The sequence below is a fragment of the Schistocerca nitens genome, chromosome 4 (assembly GCF_023898315.1).
Source record: "Schistocerca nitens isolate TAMUIC-IGC-003100 chromosome 4, iqSchNite1.1, whole genome shotgun sequence".
Classification (NCBI taxonomy): domain Eukaryota; kingdom Metazoa; phylum Arthropoda; class Insecta; order Orthoptera; family Acrididae; genus Schistocerca; species Schistocerca nitens.
In genome coordinates this window covers 694,634,682-694,657,133 of record NC_064617.1, presented here as the reverse complement: position 1 = coordinate 694,657,133, position 22,452 = coordinate 694,634,682, and the positions used below count along the sequence as shown (strand labels likewise).

At 46.1% G+C, this 22,452-nt stretch overlaps 1 protein-coding gene across 5 annotated transcripts in view; it reads right to left on the bottom strand.

Annotated features, from left to right (window-relative positions):
* LOC126253191 (uncharacterized) overlaps positions 1–22,452 on the bottom strand; it is a 181,147-nt gene that overhangs the window by 25,264 nt on the left and 133,431 nt on the right. The window contains exon 1 of one of the 5 annotated variants that reach the window (XM_049954359.1): positions 18,217–18,242. The exons of the other annotated variants lie outside the window; for them this stretch is intronic. Within the exon in view, the coding sequence (XP_049810316.1) occupies positions 18,217–18,219 (3 nt within the window). The 5' untranslated portion in view covers positions 18,220–18,242. Of the gene's footprint in view, positions 1–18,216; positions 18,243–22,452 lie in introns of those variants that run through there. 5 annotated transcript variants of the gene reach the window in all.

Sequence of the window (22,452 nt, the reverse complement as noted above, 5' to 3'; positions counted from 1 at the left end):
CGGCCGACGTTCATCTAATGATTTTTCTGACGTTTCGCCAGCACGAGTGGCTGGCATTGTCAAAGCTTCACCTTCCATTGCCGGTGGTGAACTGGAGGCGAACTCGTGGCCGCAGTCTATATGTACCTGGCGCGCCAACGTCCGAGGGCTTCTCCGCGGTCATTTCCGGTGCGGTTCTCCTCTTGCTACCTGCGACGGTCGTTCGCTGCAGTACGGGAAGCCAGGATCCGTTTACCTTAAGGCTTTCCTCTTTCTTGTTGAAACTGTTCACGTGTTTTTGTATTTCTACAGCTTCTCTGAACAAGCACGTGTGATAGTGCTTCTCTACAGCTAGAACTTCCGTGTCGGCGAATTTTATTACGTGGTCGGTCCCATTCAGTGCGTGCTCTGCCACGGCCGATTTCTCCACCTGCCCCAACCTGCAATGTCGCTTGTGCTCTTTGATCCTGGTGTTAATTGATCGTCCAGTCATTCCGACATAAACTTTTCCGCATGTGCATGGTATACGGTATATTCCCGACCTTGCAAGTGGGTCTCTTTTCTCCTTCGCCGATCTAAGACACTCTTTGATCTTCCTTGTCAGTTTGAAAATCGTCTTTACGCCATGTTTGCGCAATGTACAGCCGATTCTGTCCATCACTCTGGGAATGTATGGCAGAAAGGCCGTACCCAACATTTCTTTTTCTGGTTCCTTACTTCGCCGAGTGTTGGGCACTGTTACACTTCTAATGTAATTTGTGGAGTACCCATTGCTCCTCAGAACAGTTTTCAGGTGTTGCATTTCTCGTTTGAGATGTTGCAGCTCACATATTCGTCCTGCTCTCGTTACGAGCGTACTAATCATGCCTCTTTTCTGGCTGGGGTGGTGGTTTGACAGTTTGTGCAGGTATCGGTCCATGTGTGTCGGTTTTCGATACACGCTGTGTCACAGGTTTTTGCCTTCCCTTGTGACCAGCACATCTAGAAAAGGCAGTTTCTTGTCCTTTTCTACTTCCATGGTAAATGTTATGTTGGCATGGAGGCTGTTCAAGTGTCTTAGGAAGTCACCGAGCTGTTCTTCACCATGGCTCCACACCACGAAAGTATCATCGACGTACCTGTACCACACCTTAGGTTTGCAAGTTCCCGAGCCCAGTGCCTGTGCTTTGAATTGTTCCATGAAGAAGTTGGCCACCACTGGACTGAGAGGACTACCCATGGCGACGCCTTCCAGCTGTTCGTAGAAATCGCCATTCCACGTGAAATAGCTCATGGTGAGACATGCATGGAAGAGCTTTTTGATGTCTTGCGGGAACATGGAACCGATGTGCTCCAGAGCGTCACTGAGTGGCACTCTCGTAAATAATGAAACAACATCAAAGCTGACCAGGATGTCGTTTAGTGCAAGTTTCAGTTTCTTCAGCTTCTCAATGAAATGTCCTGAGTCCTTAATGTATGTGTCGGTCTTCCCCACGTGTGGCTGGAGCAGAGAGGCCAAGTGTTTTGCCAGTTTATACGTTGGTTAGCCAGGAGCGCTAACGATCGGTCTCAGTGGAACGTTGTTCTTATGGATCTTGGGTAATCCATACAGCCGAGGTGGTAGGGCTTCCGTGTTGCGCAGGTTTCTCTGTATGTCCGCCGGCAGAGAAGACACCTTGATTAATCGATTCGTATTCCGAGTGATATGCTGCGTTGGATCTGCGCTTAGTTTTCGGTACGTCGTCAGATCTAATAGGTCTCGGATCTTTTGCTCATAATCTTCGGTCTTCATTACGACGGTCGCATTCCCCTTATCGGCAGGCAGTACCAATATATTCTTGTCGGCATTGAGATCCTTAACGGCTTGTACCTCAACGCCGACAAGAATATATTGGTACTGCCTGCCGATAAGGGGAATGCGACCGTCGTAATGAAGACCGAAGATTATGAGCAAAAGATCAGAGACCTATTAGATCCAACGACGTACCGAAAACTAAGCGCAGATCCAACACAGCATATCACTCGGAATACGAATCGATTAATCAAGGTGTCTTCTCTGCCGGCGGACATACAGAGAAACCTGCGCAACACGGAAGCCCTACCACCTCGGCTGTATGGATTACCCAAGATCCATAAGAACAACGTTCCACTGAGACCGATTGTTAGCGCTCCTGGCTCACCAATGTATAAACTGGCAAAACACTTGGCCTCTCTGCTCCAGCCACACGTGGGGAAGACCGACACATACATTAAGGACTCAGGACATTTCATTGAGAAGCTGAAGAAACTGAAACTTGCACTAAACGACATCCTGGTCAGCTTTGATGTTGTTTCATTATTTACGAGAGTGCCACTCAGTGACGCTCTGGAGCACATCGGTTCCATGTTCCCGCAAGACATCAAAAAGCTCTTCCATGCATGTCTCACCATGAGCTATTTCATGTGGAATGGCGATTTCTACGAACAGCTGTAAGGCGTCGCCATGGGTAGTCCTCTCAGTCCAGTGGTGGCCAACTTCTTCATGGAACAATTTGAAGCACAGGCACTGGGCTCGGCGACTTGCAAACCTAAGGTGTGGTACAGGTATGTCGATGATACTTTCGTGGTGTGGAGCCATGGTGAAGAACAGCTCGGTGACTTCCTAAGACACTTGAACAGCCTCCATGCCAACATAACATTTACCATGGAAGTAGAAAAGGACAAGAAACTGCCTTTTCTAGATGTGCTGGTCACAAGGGAAGGCGAAAACCTGGGACACAGCGTGTATCGAAAACCGACACACACAGACCGATACCTGCACAAACTGTCAAACCACCACCCGAGCCAGAAAAGAGGCATGATTAGTACGCTCGTAACGAGAGCAGGACGAATATGTGAGCCGCAACATCTCAAACGAGAAATGCAACACCTGGAAACTGTTCTGAGGAGCAATGGGTACTCCACAAATTACATTAGAAGTGTAACAGAGCCCAACACTCGGCGAAGTAAGGAACCAGAAAAAGAAATGTTGGGTACGGCCTTTCTGCCATACATTCCCAGAGTGACGGACAGAATCAGCCGTACATTGCGCAAGCATGGCGTAAAGACGATTTTCAAACCGACAAGGAAGATCAAAGAGTGTCTTAGATCGGCGAAGGAGAAAAGAGACCCCACTTGCAAGGTCGGGAATATACCGTATACCATGCACATGCGGAAAAGTTTATGTCGGAATGACTGGACGATCAATTAACACCAGGATCAAAGAGCACAAGCGACATTGCAGGTTGGGGCAGGTGGAGATATCGGCCGTGGCAGAGCATGCACTGAATGGGACCGACCATGTAATAAAATTCGCCGGCACGGAAGTTCTAGCTGTAGAGAAGCACTATCACACGCGCTTGTTCAGAGAAGCTGTAGAAATACAAAAACACGCAAACAGTTTCAACAAGAAAGAGGAAAGCCTTAAGGTAAACGGATCCTGGCTTCCCGTACTGCAGCGAACAACTGTCGCAGGTAGCAAGAGGAGAACCGCACCGGAAATGACCGCGGAGAAGCCCTCGGACGTTGGCGCGCCAGGTACATATAGACTGCGGCCACGAGCTCGCCTCCAGTTCACCACCGGCAATGGAAGGTGAAGCTTTGACAATGCCAGCCACTCGTGCTGGCGAAACATCAGAAAAATCATTAGATGAATGTCGGCCGAAGAACCCGAGACAGAAGCCAATAGGCAGTTTGTCAACAAGTGGCCACGAAAGCCTTAACAATTTTGTATTGTTAATAGACTTTCTCAGGATAGTTTATGTCTACCTTCAAGAGTCTTACAGTTCAATTCCTTCAGTATCTCTGTGACACTCTCCCATGGTTTAAACTAACTTGTGACCATTCATGCTGCCCTTCTGTGTATACATTCAATATCCCCTGTAAGTCCTATATGGTATGGGTCCCACACACTTGAGCAATATTCTGGAACTGATTGCAGAGTAATTTGTAAACAAACACCTTTGTAGATTGACTGCACAGTCCCAGTACTCTACCAATAAACCAAAATCTACCATCTGCTTTACCCATGAATGAACCTATGTGATGATTCCATAGGCCTTCAACAAGGTCTGAGCAGGCACAGGGGGAGAGGGGTTTATTAGTGATTGGGAGCTCCAACATTAAGCGGGTGATGGAGCCCCTTAGGGAAATAGCGGAAAGGTCGAGGAAGAAGGCCAGTATTCACTCTGTCTGCTTGCCGGGGGGTCTCATCCGATTTGTGGAGGAGGCCCTGCTGGTGGCGATAGAGAGCACTGGGTGCACCCAACTGCAAATTGTTGCTCGTGTCGGCACCAATGACTCCTGCCGTCTGGGTTCAGAGGTCATCCTCAGTTCATACAGGCGGTTGGCAGAGTTGGTGAAGGCGGAAAGCCTCACTCGTGGGGTGGAATCTGAGCTAACACTTTGATTTGTAGTATTGTTCCCAGAACCGATCGCGGTCCTCTGGTTTGGAGCCGAGTGGAAGGCTTAAACCAGAGGCTCAGACGATTCTGTGGAGATCTGGGGTGCAAATTTCTCGACCTCCGCTATCGGGTGGAGAAATGTAGGGTCCCCCTGAATAGGTCAGGCATGCACTACATGCAGGAAGCGGCTACAAGGGTAGCGGAGTACGTGTGGAGTCACATGTGGGTTTTTTAGGTTAGAGAATTCCCTCCCTAGGCCCGACAAGACAGCTCCTGAGACGCGGCAAGGTAGGAATAGGCAAAATGCAACAGGGAATAACAATATTAATGTGCTAATAGTAAACTGCAGGAGCATCTATAGAAATGTCCCAGAACTGCTTTCATTAATAAACGGTCACAATGCCCACATAGTACTAGGGACAGAAAGTTTTCTGAAACCAGATGTGAACAGTAATGAAATTCTAAACTCAGATTGGAATGTATACCGCAGAGACAGGCTGGACAATGAAGGGGGAGGCGTGTTTATAGCGATAAGAAGTGCAATAGTATCGAAGGAAATTAACGGAGATCCGAAATGTGAAATAATTTGGGTGAAGGTCACGGTTAAAGCAGGCTCAGACATGGTAGTTGGATGTCTCTATAGGCCCCCTGGCTCAGCAGCTGTTGTGGCTGAGCACCAGTAACAACAATAAAATTTGTGAAACAAGACAAAAAACTGTATTTGTTTAGTTAATTCACAATGTTTCATCAGGAACCCACAGTTGGTTCAATAAAATGATTAAAATGCTGACAATATTTCCAGGAGTGAGACTGAGAGGTTGTGCAGTAATATGGAGAACTTCAACAGCTTTGGAAATGTATTGCACTGCTTGGATATTATGCATCTACAGGCAGTGCTGACAAAGTTCTTCACAGTCTCTTGCATGCTATGCAGACCAAGGAGGTTAGGTTATGTTTGGTTAAATTTGTGGTGGTAGTGTGGAAAATGAGTTAAAACAAGACAAAAGAGCATTATTATTACTATAATGCATAAGAAATTCCTGCATTATGAGATGTTATGGCAGATAGGTACAAAAACAAAATTGTTAAGAATAATGTATCATATGATTTGTTTCTCAAAAAACGTAGGGAGAGCCATGAAGGAAGTGTTTCTAAAAAAATTAATCAATGCAGATGTATGAATAAAAGTATATATAAAAAACAAAGATGATGTGACTTACCGAACGAAAGCGCTGGCACGTCGATAGACACACAAACAAACACAAACATACACACAAAATTCAAGCTTTCGCAACAAACTGTTGCCTCATCAGGAAAGAGGGAAGGAGAGGGTAAGGAGTCATTCCGCTCCCGGGAGTGGAAAGACTTTCCTTAGGGGGAAAGAAGGACGTGTATACACTCGCGCGCACACACACACATATCCATCCACACATATACACACACACAAGCAATAAGGAGATGTCTGCTTGTGTGTGTATATGTGTGGATGGATATGTGTGTGTGTGTGCGAGTGTATACCCGTCCTTTTTTCCCCCTAAGGTAAGTCTTTCCGCGCCCGGGATTGGAATGACTCCTTACCCTCTCCCTTAAAACCCACATCCTTTTGTCTTTCCCTCTCCTTCCCTCTTTCCTGATGAGGCAACAGTTTGTTGCGAAAGCTTGAATTTTGTGTGTATGTTTGTGTTTGTTTGTGTGTCTGTCGACGTGCCAGCGCTTTCGTTCAGTAAGTCACATCATCTTTGTTTTTAGATATATATATACTTTTATTGATACATCTGCATTGATTAATTTTTTTAGAAACACTTCCTTCATGGCTCTCCCTACGTTTTTTGAGAAACAAATCATATGATACATTATTCTTAACAATTTTGTTTTTGTACCTATCTGCCAAGTCACATCATCTGTGTTTTTAGATATATTTTTCCCACGTGGAATGTGTGGTGTCACTGCCAGACACCACACTTGCTAGGTGGTAGCTTAAATCGGCCGCGGTCCATTAGTACATGTCGGACCCGCGTGTCGCCACTGTCAGGATCGCAGACCGAGCGCCACCACAAGGCAGGTCTCGAGAGACGTACTAGCACTCGCCCCAGTTGTACGACGACGTTGCTAGCGACTACACTGACGAAGCCTTTCTCTCATTTGCTGAGAGACAGTTAGAATAGCCTTCAGCTAAGTTAATGGCTATGACCTAGCAAGGCGCCATTAACTATTTGTAACGTTGCATGTACCTCAAGATAGAGTCTCACTTGTATCATCCAGAATGCTGTATACCAAAGGACGATATAAAAGTTAAGTGTTCTAGTAGCTACGTTCTTTTCTTTATCACATTCATCACGTATCCTGTTCCAGACTTAACGCCAGACGGCGTGAGTTGACGCGTGCCCTTTCGGCTACTTCACTGTGGACTGGCTGCCTTTGTCAGTCCACTACATTGGCGACGCGGATTAATCAGGATCTTGTTCTTTCTCATTGCTTACATTTACTTGTCATGGCTTCGCCACATTCTCCAAATGTACTGTCCGAATTTTATCGCTTGCAGAATCAGCAGACGCAGGCGTTATTGGATGCCCCTGGACAGCTCGTCCAGGGTCAACGTGCGCTGCAAAACGATGCGGCCGCTGCCGCTTCATCGCTACCGCAGCCACAACACGCCGTTGCACCGTCCTTCCATAGTTTTGATGCAGCCATCGAATCTTGGACAGAATGGTCCCGACAATTTGGATTTCATCTCGCCGCCTACAGAATTCAAGGTAATGAGCGGCAGCCGTTTTTGCTTTCGTGTGTAGGTGTGTCCACCTACCGTGTGATAGTGAAGTTGTTTCCCCGACGCGATGTAGCAACTCTGTCATACAAAGAAATTTTGTCTGCTTTAGATGCCTATTTCAAAGAAACAGTTAATGTAGTTGCAAAACAGTATACGTTCTTCCGTACAAAACGTACGGCCGGTCAGACTAATCGTGAGTGGGTTGCAACTTTGCAAGGCCTTACTAGGGAGTGTGCATTTGAATGTGACTGTGGCCTCCCTTATTCAGATACTATGGTGCGTGATGCAATAGCACAGAATGTTTCTGATGTTCGTATACGGGAACAGATTTTGAAACTCGTCAATCCTTCCCTTCAACAAGTGATAGACATATTGGATAGGCAAGACACACTTGACTTTGCTCAGGAATCATTTGCAACTTCGCCAGCCGTGTGTCACATTAACCGGCCCGCCGGGCCCACTGCACGGAACGCTAACCTGCCCTCGCGCACGTCCGCGCAGCCACGTGTCCCGCGCAAGCAAGCAAATGCAGTGAAATCATGCCCGCGGTGTGCAACTAGACATTCACGTGAGAATTGCCCATCACGCCAAGCTATTTGCTTTTTCTGTAATATGAAAGGGCATGTTCAAAGTGTTTGCCAGAAAAAGCTCAGATCAGACAATCACTACCATGTTCAAAGTGTTTGCCAGAAAAAGCTCAGATCAGACACTCACAACCATTCCAGGCCCTTTGCTTCGCGCCGGAATCGAATCAAGGACACACAGGCTCGGGAACCTTCGCCCATGGACATTCATGTAGTTACTGCTACTCCGCCCAGTGTTCCTCTCGCTAACAGTGACTGTGTTCGTCCCACAAAAAGTGTGCGTCGACGTCGACGGAAGTCCCATCACGTCGCACGTGATTCTGTACCAGTGTCTGTTCAAGTTGCACAAAACAGTCGCTCTTGTCGTCAGCAGGACAATAAGCTTTTTGTAGATTTGGACTTTGCCGGACAAGTGATACCATTCCAGCTCGATACCGGAGCTGCAGTTTCATTGCTCAATCACGCCACGTACAAACAACTGGGCGCACCACCGTTGCGTGCTGCACGTGTTCAGTTAAATACTTATTCCGGACAAGCTATCCCTGTGTTAGGACAGTGCAACCTTCTTGCGACATACAAGGGACAACCAAAACTAGTGTCATTTTACGTTCTTCGTTCTTCTACTGCAGTGAACTTGTTTGGTTTCGATTTATTTCAATTGTTTAACTTGTCTATCGTCAATCAGGTCCTATCAGTGCATCAGACTGTGCCTTCAGCCGGTGTTTCTAGTCTATGTGACGAATTTGCAGACATTTTTGCACCGGGCCTTGGTTGCGCTAAGAACTATGAAGCACATTTGGAACTGAAAGTGAACGCGCAACCGAAATTTTTCAGGGCGCGCAATGTTCCCCACGCATTGCGTGATGAGGTCGCCAATCGCTACGATATCTTGTATTGGTCCGCTGCTAAGCACGGCGACGCTGCTGCGCTGTCCCGTTTGCCTGTTGCTGAGGATAAAGCATTCGATTCTTCTGAACTTGCTTGCATGTTCATTGACTCGGAAACCAATAACGTGGTCGAATCGTTTCCGATTGATTTTCGTCGTGTAGCTACAGCCACAGCTTCTGACCCTGTCCTTGCTACTGTTTTGCGTTTTGTTGCTACGCAATGGCCCTTGTCGAAGTCACGGATTGAGGATCTGTTGGTTCGCCGATTTTTTGCTCACAAGGAGAGACATTTTGTACGACGTGGTGTTTTGTAGTTGCGTTCTGATAATTATCAGTCCAGAGTCGTGGTCCCACATTCGTTACAGTCCTCTGTCTTACGGCTTCTTCACCAAGGACATTGGGGTATAGTGCGCTCGAAACAACTTGCTCGTTAGCACTGTACTTGGTTCGGAATCGATGTTGCGATTTCGAATATGTGCTCTTCTTGCATGGCGTGTGCCGAACAACAATCCGCACCGCCGCGGAAATTCTTTGCATGGCCGAAAGCCACTTCTCCTTGGCAACGCTTGCACATCGATTTTGCTGGTCCATTCTGGAATGCTCGATGGTTGGTTGTGGTCGATTCCTTCAGTAATTTTCCTTTTGTTGTCCGGATGTCTTCTACGACGTCTTCTGCCACAATCCAAGCGTTGTCCGCTATCTTTTGCATTGAAGGTCTACCACAGACTATTGTTTCTGACAATGGCCCACAATTCATGTCCGCGGAATTTCAGTCATTCTGCAAGGCCAATGGTATTCAACATCTAACATCCGCGCCGTTTTCGCCTCAGTCAAACGGTGCCGCTGAACGATTGGTCCAGACTTTCAAGTCACAGATGTTGAAGTTGAAAGAGTCGCATTCTCGGGAGGACGCGTTATTGCTCTTTTTGTCCTCGTATCGCTCTCAGCCCCGCGATGGTCGCTCGCCGGCTGAGTTGCTCCATGATCGTCCTCATCGAACCTTGATGTCTTTGCTGCATCCGCCGCATCAGGTTCCTGTGCAGCAGCAGTCTCCTGCTTTTGCTCCTGGCGACGTTGTTTTCTATCGCAACTATCGAGGTTCACGGCGTTGGCTTGCAGGACGCATTCTTAGCTGCCTCGGCCGCACGATGTATTTGGTTTTGGGGGCCTCTGGTGAGGTGCGTCGGCATCTCAATCAGCTGCGCCTCTGTCGTCGCGCGGGTTCTGCCGCTCCCCATCTGCTTTCAGCGACGGTGCCGTCCGGTCAGCGCCCTGGGGACCCATCTACTGGCTCGCCTCATCCCCAGGTGTTACCGACGCTACCTTCCATTTTGCCTCATGGCGACGCGACGCCGCCGTCGCCTGTTCTCCCGCCGGCGCCACCCGCAGTGGACGCTTCGCTGCAGCCGCCCAGCGCCTCCCTGGGTCACGCGCTGCCGATCGCTTCCCGTGACCAGATGTCCTCCGCCATGGAACTCTTGCCCGCGCCGGACCAGTTGTCATCGCACGTCGGATCCCCCAACGCGATGGAGGTCGACCCTTCGGCCCCTCCTGTCTCATTACGGGCGCATGCACCGCATGTTGACGTGCACCCTGGACTAGGTTTTCAGGCATTTCCTAGCTCCCCTCGGACCGAATGGCAGGGTGCGGGTGGCACGGCCTCGAATGTTGTTAGGCTCCCCACCCCATCGCATACGTCAACATAGGGTCCTCCCCACGGCGGGCGGAAGCCTTATCACACGACCGTTCGCCGATTTGCGGGGGAGGAATGTGGTGTCACCGCCAGACACCACACTTGCTAGGTGGTAGCTTAAATCGGCCGCGGTCCATTAGTACATGTCGGACCCGCGTGTCGCCACTGTCAGGATCGCAGACCAAGCGCCACCACAAGGCAGGTCTCGAGAGACGTACTAGCACTCGCCCCAGTTGTACGACGACGTTGCTAGCGACTACACTGACGAAGCCTTTCTCTCATTTGCTGAGAGACAGTTAGAATAGCCTTCAGCTAAGTTAATGGCTATGACCTAGCAAGGCGCCATTAACTATTTGTAACGTTGCATGTACCTCAAGATAGAGTCTCACTTGTATCATCCAGAATGCTGTATACCAAAGGACGATATAAAAGTTAAGTGTTCTAGTAGCTACGTTCTTTTCTTTATCACATTCATCACGTATCCTGTTCCAGACTTAACGCCAGACGGCGTGAGTTGACGCGTGCCCTTTCGGCTACTTCACTGTGGACTGGCTGCCTTTGTCAGTCCACTACAGAATGTTTCCCTATATATATGCAACAAACTGTCCATTCGCGTGAATGGACACAGGCAGACAGTGTTTGTTGGTAATGAGGATCACCCTATGGCTAAACATGCCTTGGTGCATGGCCAGCACATCTTGGCACAGTGTTACACCTTCCGGGTTATCTGGATACTTCCCACTAACACCAACCTATCCGAACTCCGGAGATGGGAACTTGCTCTTCAATATATCCTCTCTTCCCGTTATCCACCAGGCCTCAATCTCCGCTAATTTCAAGTTGCCGCCACTCATACCTCACCTGTCATTCAACAACATCTTTGCCTCTGCACTTCTGCCTCGACTGACATCTCTGCCCAAACTCTTTGTCTTTAAATATGTCTGCTTGTGTCTGTATATGTGTGGATGGATGTGTGTGTGTGTGTGCTAGTGTATACCCGTCCTTTTTTCCCCCTAAGGTAAGTCTTTCCGCTCCCGGGATTGGAATGACTCCTTACCCTCTCCCTTAAAACCCACATCCTTTCGTCTTTCCCTCTCCTTCCCTCTTTCCTGATGAGGCAACAGTTTGGAAACATTCCACGTGGGAAAAATATATCTAAAAACAAAGATGATGTGACTTACCAAACGAAAGCGCTGGCAGGTCGACAGACACACAAACATACACACAGAATTCAAGCTTTTGCAACAAACTGTTGCCTCATCAGGAAAGAGGGAAGGAGAGGGAAAGACGAAAGGATGTGGGTTTTAAGGAGTCATTGCAATCCCGGGAGTGGAAAGACTTACCTTAGGGGGAAAAAAGGACGGGTATACACTCGCACACACACACATATCCATCCACACATATACAGACACAAGCAGACATATTTAAAGACAAAGAGTTTGGGCAGAGATGTCAGTCGAGGCAGAAGTGCAGAGGCAAAGATGTTGTTGAATGACAGGTGAGGTATGAGTGGCGGCAACTTGAAATTAGCGGAGATTGAGGCCTGGTGGATAACGGGAAGAGAGGATATATTGAAGAGCAAGTTCCCATCTCCAGAGTTCGGATAGGTTGGTGTTGGTGGGAAGTATCCAGATAACCCGGACGGTGTAACACTGCGCCAAGATGTGCTGGCCGTGCACCAAGGCATGTTTAGCCACAGGGTGATCCTCATTACCAACAAACACTGTCTGCCTGTGTCCATTCATGCGAATGGACAGTTTGTTGCTGGTCATTCCCACATAGAATGCATCACAGTGTAGGCAGGTCAGTTGGTAGATCACGTGGGTGCTTTCACACGTGGCTCTGCCTGTGATCGTGTACACCTTCCGGGTTACAGGACTGGAGTAGGTGGTGGTGGGAGGGTGCATGGGACAGGTTTTACACCGGGGGCGGTTACAAGGGTAGGAGCCAGAGGGTAGGGAAGGTGGTTTGGGGATTTCATAGGGATGAACTAAGAGGTTACGAAGGTTAGGTGGACGGCGGAAAGACACTCTCGGTGGAGTGGGGAGGATTTCATGAAGGATGGATCTCATTTCAGGGCAGGATTTGAGGAAGTCGTATCCCTGCTGGAGAGCCACATTCAGAATTTGATCCAGTCCCGGAAAATATCCTGTCACAAGTGGGGCACTTTTGTGGTTCTTCTGTGGGAGGTTCTGGGTTTGAGAGGATGAGGAAGTGGCTCTGGTTATTTGCTTCTGTACCAGGTCGGGAGGGTAGTTGCGGGATGTGAAAGCTGTTGTCATGTTGTTGGTGTAATGGTTCAGGGATTCTGGACTGGAGCAGATTCGTTTGCCACGAAGACCTAGGCTGTAGGGAAGGGACCGTTTGATGTGGAATGGATGGCAGCTGTCGTAATGGAGGTACTGTTGCTTGTTGGTGGGTTTGATGTGGACGGACGTGTGAAGCTGGCCATTGGACAGGTGGAGGTCAACATCAAGGAAAGTGGCATGGGATTTGGAGTAGGACCAGGTGAATCTGATGGAACCAAAGGAGTTGAGGTTGGAGAGGAAATTCTGGAGTTCTTCTTCACTGTGAGTCCAGATCATGAAGATGTCATCAATAAATCTGTACCAAACTTTGGGTTGGCAGGCATCCTGGTACCCATGGCTGTTCCCTTTAATTGCTGGTATGTCTGGTCTTCAAAAGTGAAGAAGTTGTGGGTCAGGATGAAACTGGCTAAGGTAAGGAGGAAAGAGGTTTTAGGTAGGGTGGCAGGTGATCGGCGTGAAAGGAAGTGCTCCATCGCAGCGAGGCCCTGGACGTGCGGGATATTTGTGTATAAGGAGGTGGCATCAATTGTTACAAGAATGGTTTCCGGGGGTAACGGATTGGGTAAGGATTCCAGGCGTTCGAGGAAGTGGTTGGTGTCTTTGATGAAGGATGGGAGACTGCATGTAATGGGTTGAAGGTGTTGATCTACGTAGGCGGAGATACGTTCGGTGGGGGCTTGGTAACCAGCTACAATGGGGCGGCCGGGATGATTGGGTTTGTGAATTTTAGGAAAAAGGTAGAAGGTAGGGGTGCGGGGTGTCGGTGGGGTCAGGAGGTTGATGGAGTCAGGTGAAAGGTTTTGTAGGGGGCCTAAGGTTCTGAGGATTCCTTGAAGCTCTGCCTGGGCATCAGGAATGGGATTACCTTGGCAAACTTTAACCAACACTTTTTCGCCTTTCTTCACAACAGATCTCCAGTTATTTTCATTTTCATCTCAACCTAATGTTACACTTTCCACCTTCTAATACCATGGCACCCTTACAACACCTCCACAATGACCCCATTAAGTTTTATTTACATTCCCTCCGCAAACATGCCTTCACCCTAGCCAGATTATGCTCGCATATTTTATTTTCTCAGGCTTGTCTGACATTTGGCATTACCCCCAAAGGCCTCACACTTAAAGTTCCCATCTCTGGCTGCAACCCTTCTTTCCATCAGTCCCTATACCAGTTCCAAACTGAACAATCCATTGCCCTCACCCACCTAATCCTTCACCTACACATCAACTCAGCCAATGAACACACCCGTCAACTCCTATCCTTAATAAAAGTCCTCAATATTTCCTCTCCCACTTCCACACCGGCTGTTCAGAGCATCCTCCTACAGGCCAACCGCAAATTAGAACAACATGCCACCCTTCACCTCAAAAAACTATCCAATCTCCTGGTTTCCCACCTCCGGAAAGGCAACTCACTCACCCTTCACAACCTTTCCAGCAAACCTCAACCTCCTCTCATTGCACACAAACCCAGTCTCTCCCATCTACTCAACCTCCCACTTCCAGCTCCACTCCCTCGTAAACCTCAAAATTCCAATCAACACAATCTGGAACCACAACACCCTAATTCAGTAGTTAACCTTTCCTCCAAACCTCTCTCCCAGTCCGAAACCTCTGTCCTATCCAAAGGCCTCACCTTCAGCCCCACTCCCAGATTCAACCAAACAGCCCTCGTCAAAGATTTACTGTCCTACACTCGTACTCTCTGCTGGAAGTATCACTTTGCCACGAAGAAAAATGATCCTAATCCTACTCCTAATGATCCAACTCCCCAAGACACTATCCAAATTGAACCCTGCCTGGAACAGTTCCGTCCTCCGTCACAGCGGGACCCACCTCCTCTTCCTCAAAATCACCCTCTCCAAACCTTCCAGGAATTTCTGACTTCCAGCCTTGCCTCTCAATCCTTCTTAAAAAAAAAAAAAAAAAAAAAAAAAAAAAAAAAAAAAAAAAAAACCTTAATCCTACTCCCAACATCACCACTGCTGAAGCCCAGGCTATCCATGATCTGAAAGCTGGCCGGTCCATCATCATCCTTCCGGCGGACAAGGGTTCCACGACCGTAGTACTTGATCGTCGGGAGTATGTGGCTGAGGGACTGCGTCAGCTTTCAGACAACACCACATACAAAGTTTGCCAAGGTAATCCCATTCCTGATGTCCAAGCAGAGCTTTAAGGAATCCTCAGAACCTTAGGCCCCCTACAAAACCTTTCACCTGACTCCATCAATCTCCTGACCCCACCGACACCCCGCACCCCTACCTTCTACCTTCTTCCTAAAATTCACAAACCCAATCATCCCGGCCACCCCATTGTAGCTGGTTACCAAGCCCCCACCGAACGTATCTCCGCCTACGTAGATCAACACCTTCAACCCATTACATGCAGTCTCCCATCCTTCATCAAAGACACCAACCACTTCCTCGAACGCCTGGAATCCTTACCCAATCCGTTACCCCCGGAAACCATCCTTGTAACCATTGATGCCACCTCCTTATACACAAATATCCCGCACATCCAGGGCCTCGCTGCGATGGAGCACTTCCTTTCACGCCGATCACCTGCCACCCTACCTAAAACCTCTTTCCTCATTACCTTAGCCAGCTTCATCCTGACCCACAACTTCTTCACTTTTGAAGACCAGACATACCAGCAATTAAAGGGAACAGCCATGGGTACCAGGATGGCCCCCTCATACGCCAACCTACTCATGGGTCGCTTAGAGGAAGCCTTCTAGGTTACCCGAGCCTGCCAACCCAAAGTTTGGTACAGATTTATTGATGACATCTTCATGATCTGGACTCACAGTGAAGAAGAACTCCAGAATTTCCTCTCCAACCTCAACTCCTTTGGTTCCATCAGATTCACCTGGTCCTACTCCAAATCCCATGCCACTTTCCTTGATGTTGACCTCCACCTGTCCAATGGCCAGCTTCACACGTCCGTCCACATCAAACCCACCAACAAGCAACAGTACCTCCATTACGACAGCTGCCATCCATTCCACATCAAACGGTCCCTTCCCTACAGCCTAGGTCTTCGTGGCAAACGAATCTGCTCCAGTCCAGAATCCCTGAACCATTACACCAACAACATGACAACAGCTTTCGCATCCCGCAACTACCCTCCCGACCTGGTACAGAAGCAAATAACCAGAGCCACTTCCTCATCCTCTCAAACCCAGAACCTCCCACAGAAGAACCACAAAAGTGCCCCACTTGTGACAGGATACTTTCCGGGACTGGATCAGATTCTGAATGTGGCTCTCCAGCAGGGATACGACTTCCTCAAATCCTGCCCTGAAATGAGATCCATCCTTCATGAAATCCTCCCCACTCCACCAAGAGTGTCTTTCCGCCATCCACCTAACCTTCGTAACCTCTTAGTTCATCCCTATGAAATCCCCAAACCACCTTCCCTACCCTCTGGCTCCTACCCTTGTAACCGCCCCCGGTGTAAAACCTGTCCCATGCACCCTCCCACCACCACCTACTCCAGTCCTGTAACCCGGAAGGTGTACACGATCAAAGGCAGAGCCACGTGTGAAAGCACCCACGTGATCTACCAACTGACCTGCCTACACTGTGATGCATTCTATGTGGGAATGACCAGCAAGAAACTGTCCATTCGCATGAATGGACACAGGCAGACAGTGTTTGTTGGTAATGAGGATCACCCTGTGGCTAAACATGCCTTGGTGCACGGCCAGCACATCTTGGCGCAGTGTTACACCGTCCGGGTTATCTGGATACTTCCCACTAACACCAACCTATCCGAACTCTGGAGATGGGAACTTGCTCTTCAATATATCCTCTCTTCCCGTTATCCACCAGGCCTCAATCTCCGCTAATTTCAAGTTGCCGCCACTCATACCTCACCTGTCATTCAACAACATCTTTGCCTCTGCACTTCTGCCTCGACTGACATCTCTGCCCAAACTCTTTGTCTTTAAATATGTCTGCTTGTGTCTGTATATGTGTGGATGGATATGTGTGTGTGTGCGAGTGTATACCCGTCCTTTTTTCCCCCTAAGGTAAGTCTTTCCGCTCCCAGGATTGGAATGACTCCTTAAAACCCACATCCTTTCGTCTTTCCCTCTCCTTCCCCTCTTTCCTGATGAGGCAACAGTTTGTTGCGAAAGCTTGAATTCTGTGTGTACGTTTGTGTGTCTGTTGACCTGCCAGCACTTTCGTTTGGTAAGTCACGTCATCTTTGTTGAGGGAAACATTCCACGTAGGAATCAGTTTGTTGCGAAAGCTTGAATTCTGTATGTATGTATGTTTGTGTTTGTTTGTGTGTCTGTCGACCTGCCAGCACCAAATGATGATTGTTATAAAAATAAGTTGCTGACCCATTTTTCCTGCATCACACTGGATGTTCAAAAGCACTGCCAGTAGCATGATATCATAGTGTAGTAGATAAGCACTGATTTGGTGGAACTGCATCACTCATTGCATTCTTTTGTTTTTTGATGATGGGGATGGGGTACCCAGAGAAATTTATCTACGAGAAATGGGGGTGGGCAAGTGCCTATGTATGGTGATGTCAATGTATGGGAAGAATTGTTTCCAGTAATGTTTAAAATGTTGGACCATCAACACACGGAAGATACAATAATTATTTTTCTTTGTTCGCCCTCAATTCTTCCAACAACTTTTTGCAAGTGATTTTTGACACCCCTTAACCCAATGTCTTCACATATCTTTTTTTCTGCTTGTCAGAATGTAGTGAAGATAGGCTTAAAACAATCTTTAATAAATTTTACAATGCATCCCCTGGTAAATGTCAGCAATCTAGACAGAGACCTGCACACAACTCATAATATGCACATGAATAAAAGATGCAAAAAGACTCTGCAAATTAATTGTCAAGGAAATTAGATGAAATTCTCCACAAAGTGGTGTAAGTTTAGTCGTAACTGAACATTGGTACATTGAAGACCTAATTAGCATTAGTCAACCACTCTCCAAGAAATTTTGCTCTGCCGTTAGTAGGGAAAACAAGTCTGAGGGTGGTGTAGCAATCTTCACTGTTAAAGCAAGTAATTTCAGTGTTATTGATGTAAGTGCATTCTGCATAGAAGTAATCACAGAATTTGCTGCAATAAATTTGAAATGAGGTAGAGAAACTATAGCAATTATCGGTGTGTATAGGCCACTAAGGGCATGTATGGAAACATTTTTTTCAAAAATATATCTGATTTGCTGATATATATAGACAGTAAGTTTTCTGGGTTAAATGGCCATGTAAATACTATAATAACAGGGGATATAACTATGGACTTATTAACCAGTGATGCCAACACCAAAAGGCTACACCACCTACTCCATGAATTCAACCTGACCTCACTTATCCATGACCCAACTAAAGAGATTGGCAACAGCAAAACATGTCTGGATAATATAATAACAAACATGACCCATCTTTCTTATAGTAAATCTGTTCTATAACTAGTCATCTCAAATCACCATGCAGTACAGCTTCAATTGGAGGCAAATGAAATGTCCCTTGTCACTAAAAAGAAGCTATATGTAAGCAAAAGAATTATGTATAATGATAACATCAATAGACTGAACTGCAAGTCAGCACACATACCATGGTTTGAGAATGTTAGCTTTTCCTATGATAGCTTTGCTGCTGATTTATACTACTGTTTTGATGCTGCATGCCCAGTTGTAGCCACAAAAGTTAAGCAAACTAAAAATATAAACAAAAGTATCTGGATAAATAATGATGTCATTGAAGCAAGGGAAAAATTAAAATTATTCCATAGTGAAATGTTGAATAATAGACAAAATCTTAAGCTAAAGGATGCCTCCAAAACTTATCAAAAATACTATAAAGATTTATTAATACAGACCAGGAGCAACTACAGTGCAAACAAGCTTCAGGCTTCACACAGTGCTACTACTGATGTCTGGGGAGTGATAAACAGTTTTAGAACAGGCAGAGACAAATCCTATATGGACTTCATTATTGAACGCAATGGGATGGTAGTAAAAGATCAACTTGAAATTGCTAATATATTCAATCAATATTTTTCTTCAGTGGGGAAAGCTATCAATGACAAACATAATAACCTGCAGTATAATTTTAAAGGCAATCCATCTGAGCGTAGCACATATCTAGCCCCCCACAAATTGCAAAGAAATAGCCAACATCATCTGTAAAATCCTCCAGTTCCACAGGGCATGGTAGCCTCAGTATTAATGTATTAAAAGATTGCAGGCAAAATGTCTCTCTACCTCTGTCTGCAGCAGTAAATAATATACTACTGACCATTAAAATTGCTACACCATGAAGATGACGCGCTATAGATGCAAAATTTAACTGACAGGAAGATGGTGCTGTGATATGAAAATGATTAGCTTTCAGAGCATTCACACAAGGTTGGCGCCGGTGGCACCACCTACAATGTGCTGACATGAGGGAAGTTTCTAACCGATTTCTCATACACAAACAGTAGTTGACCAGCGTTGCCTGGTGGAACATTGTTGTGATGCCTCATGTAAGAAGGAGAAATGCGTACCATCACATTTCCGACTTTGATAAAGGTCGGATTGTAGCTTATCGCGATTGCGGTTTATTGTATCGCGACAATGCTGCTCGCGTTGGTCGAGATCCAACGACTGTTAGCAGAATATGGAATCAGTGGGTTCAGGAGGGTAATACGGAATGCCCTGCTGGATTCCAATGAGCTCATATCACTAGCAGTCGAGATGACAGGCATCTTATCCACAAGGCTGTAACGGATCGTGCAGACACGTCTCGATCCCTGAGTCAAAAGATGGGGATGTTTGCAAGACAACAACCATCTGCACAAACAGTTCGACAACATTTGCAGCAGCATGGACTATCAGCTTGGAGACCATGGCTGCGGTTACCCTTGACGCTACATCACAGACAGGAGCGCCTGCGATGGTGTACCCAATGACGAACCTGAGTGCACGAATGGCAAAACGTCATTTTTTCGGATTAATACAGGTTCTGTTTACAGCATCATGATGATCACATCTGTGTTTGGCGACACCGGAGTGAACGCACATTGGAAGCGTGTATTCATCATCGCCATACTGGCGTATCACCTGGTGTGATGGTATGGGGTGCCATTGGTTACACGTCTCAGTCACCTCTTGTTCGCATTGACGGTACCTTGAACAATGGACGTTACATTTCAGATGTGTTAAGACCCGTGGCTCTACCCTTCAGTCAATCCATGCGAAACCCTACATTTCAGCAGGATAATGCACGACCGCATGTTGAAGCTCCTGTACAGGCCTTTAAGGATACAGAAAATGTTCAACTGCTGTCCCGGCCAGCATATTCTCCAGACCTCTCACCAATTGAAAATGTCTGGTCAGTGGTGGCCAAGCTACTGGCTCGTCACAATACACCAGTCACTACTCTTGACGAACTGTGGTATCGTGTTGATGGGCAGCTGTACCTGTACACCCCATCCAAGCTCTGTTTGACTCAATGCCCAGGTGTATCAAGGCCGTTATTACGGCTAGAGGTGGTTGTTCTGGGTACTGATTTCTCAGGATCTATGCACCCAAATTGCGTGAAAATGTAATCACTTGTCAGTTCTAGTCTAATACATTTGTCCAATGAATACCCGTTTATCATCTTCTTGGTGTAGCAATTTTAATGGCCAGTAGTGTATAATAGAATTAGGCACCTTCTCAGGCAGACTAAAAATAGCTCAGGTAGCACCAATCTTTAAAAAAGGAGACAAACACAAAATTCATAACTACAGACCAATCTCAATACTTCCTGTCTTTTACAAACTAGATAAAAAGGCATACACAGCGGAATTATAAATGTTCTCCAGATGCACAATCTAATATTTGAAAATCTAAATGGTACTGCTCATGATCTAATAAAATCTTACATGAGTAACCAAAAACAGTTTGTAATGCTTAAAACTGAAAGTGGTGTTCACAAACCCAGGATCACTAATATAAAATATGGAATGCCTCAGGACTCAGTACTGGGTCCTCTTCTGTTTTTGATTTATTTAAATGACATTAGATATTGCCCTCAGAGTTCCAAAATAGTTCTTTATGTGGATGATACATCCATTGTGTGTAAAAAGGAACAATTTAACGAACTAGAGACCCACTGTAATAACATGGCAAATGAAATTGTTCAGTACTTTAATGAGAGTCACTTACATGTAAGTAGTAGTAAAACATGTCTCATGGAGTTTAACATCAATCATATTAATGATGAAATTAAACTATACATAGGCAACGAATTAGTAAAAACAGAATTTAGTGTAAAATTCCTTGGTTTGAGAATTCAAAGCAATCTAAAATGGGACACACACGTTGACACTCTAGCATGTAAGTTTTCTAAAAATATATTTGCAATTAATATGATTAGCAAGTTCTGCAAAGACACTGTTGTCCTACAGACTGCATACCATGCTCTGTTTTCCTCTCACCTGAATTATGGAATAGAAATTTGGGGAGCAACAACCAAAGAAAACGTAAATAAGCTATTGCTACTTCTAAAAATGGCTATAAGAATCATCTATGAAGCAAAATATAAGGTATTGTGCAGTGGCTTGTTTCCAGAAAATGGTGTGCTAACCGTAATAGACATGTACATTCTAAAAGCCATATTACTTATTAAAATACTGCAGCCCAACATTTGTTCCTATTTGTATCAGTACAATACCAGAAATAAAGAAAAATTTTACATCGGCAGCCACAGAACAGTACTCTATCAAAACGGTCCACAATATGCAGGTTTCAAGTTAGTCAACGCACTATCCAGTAAAGTTACGACTCTACCCACAATGAAGCTTAAATTTCAGCTAAAGAAATTCATGTTACAAAATCCATTTTACACATTAGAAAATTACCATACTTACATTCAGAATAAGAAGTGCTTCGGAAAAATATGTAAATAGTGTTAAGCACTATCTTATTTGTAATTAATCATTTTATCAATCAATGAGATATTCAGAAGAATGTATTATTGTGCTTTGTATCAAGAATTGTAATCTGTTTTTATGCAAATACAATGAATCATTCGATGTTGAATAAAGTATTATTAAACCATAGTACTATTGCACAATATTATTGAGGTGTCTATGGAAACCATGAATAATAATGCATAATTTTACTGACCATCTGAGCCCGAGTGCTATTACCATTAGCAGGCACTTGCATGATGCAGGGCTCACAGCATACTGATCCTTATGATGTGTGCCATTTACTCAATCACAGCTTCTTGCCTGATTCACCTGTTGTCAGTAATGACAGACATTGGGCCTTGCAGACTGACAGTGGGTCACCTTCTTTCTTGGAGGCAACAACCACTGGGTTCATGTCTGAAGGCACAATGGAGAGCACTACAAAGAGCGATTCGTGGTTTCTCATCACACATCCCACCAACCTGGTGAGATGATGTGGGAAGCAATATCCTACGGTGCCTGTTCACTGCTAGTGTTCCTAAGGGACTCTGTGATAGCTGCATGGTACATGTATGAAGTTCTGCAACCAATAGCTCTACTGTTCGTCATTGCCCACACCAATGCCCTGTTGCAACAGAATGACTCTTGTCCTCATACTGCTGTCACCTACTGAGCATACCTTGCAGCTATGGCTACTCACTCATTACCAGCAGCATCGCAGTATCTCTTCCTTATCAAGAATGTGTGGGATTGCCATGGAATGTATCATCAGGACTCCACCTTAACCCACCATTCTGTGGGATCAACACACTCGGGTGCATGTGGCATGGGATAGAGTATTACAAGAGCACATCCGTAATCTGTACAACTCCATGCCATGAGATTTGAGTGCTTGTATTCAAAAACAT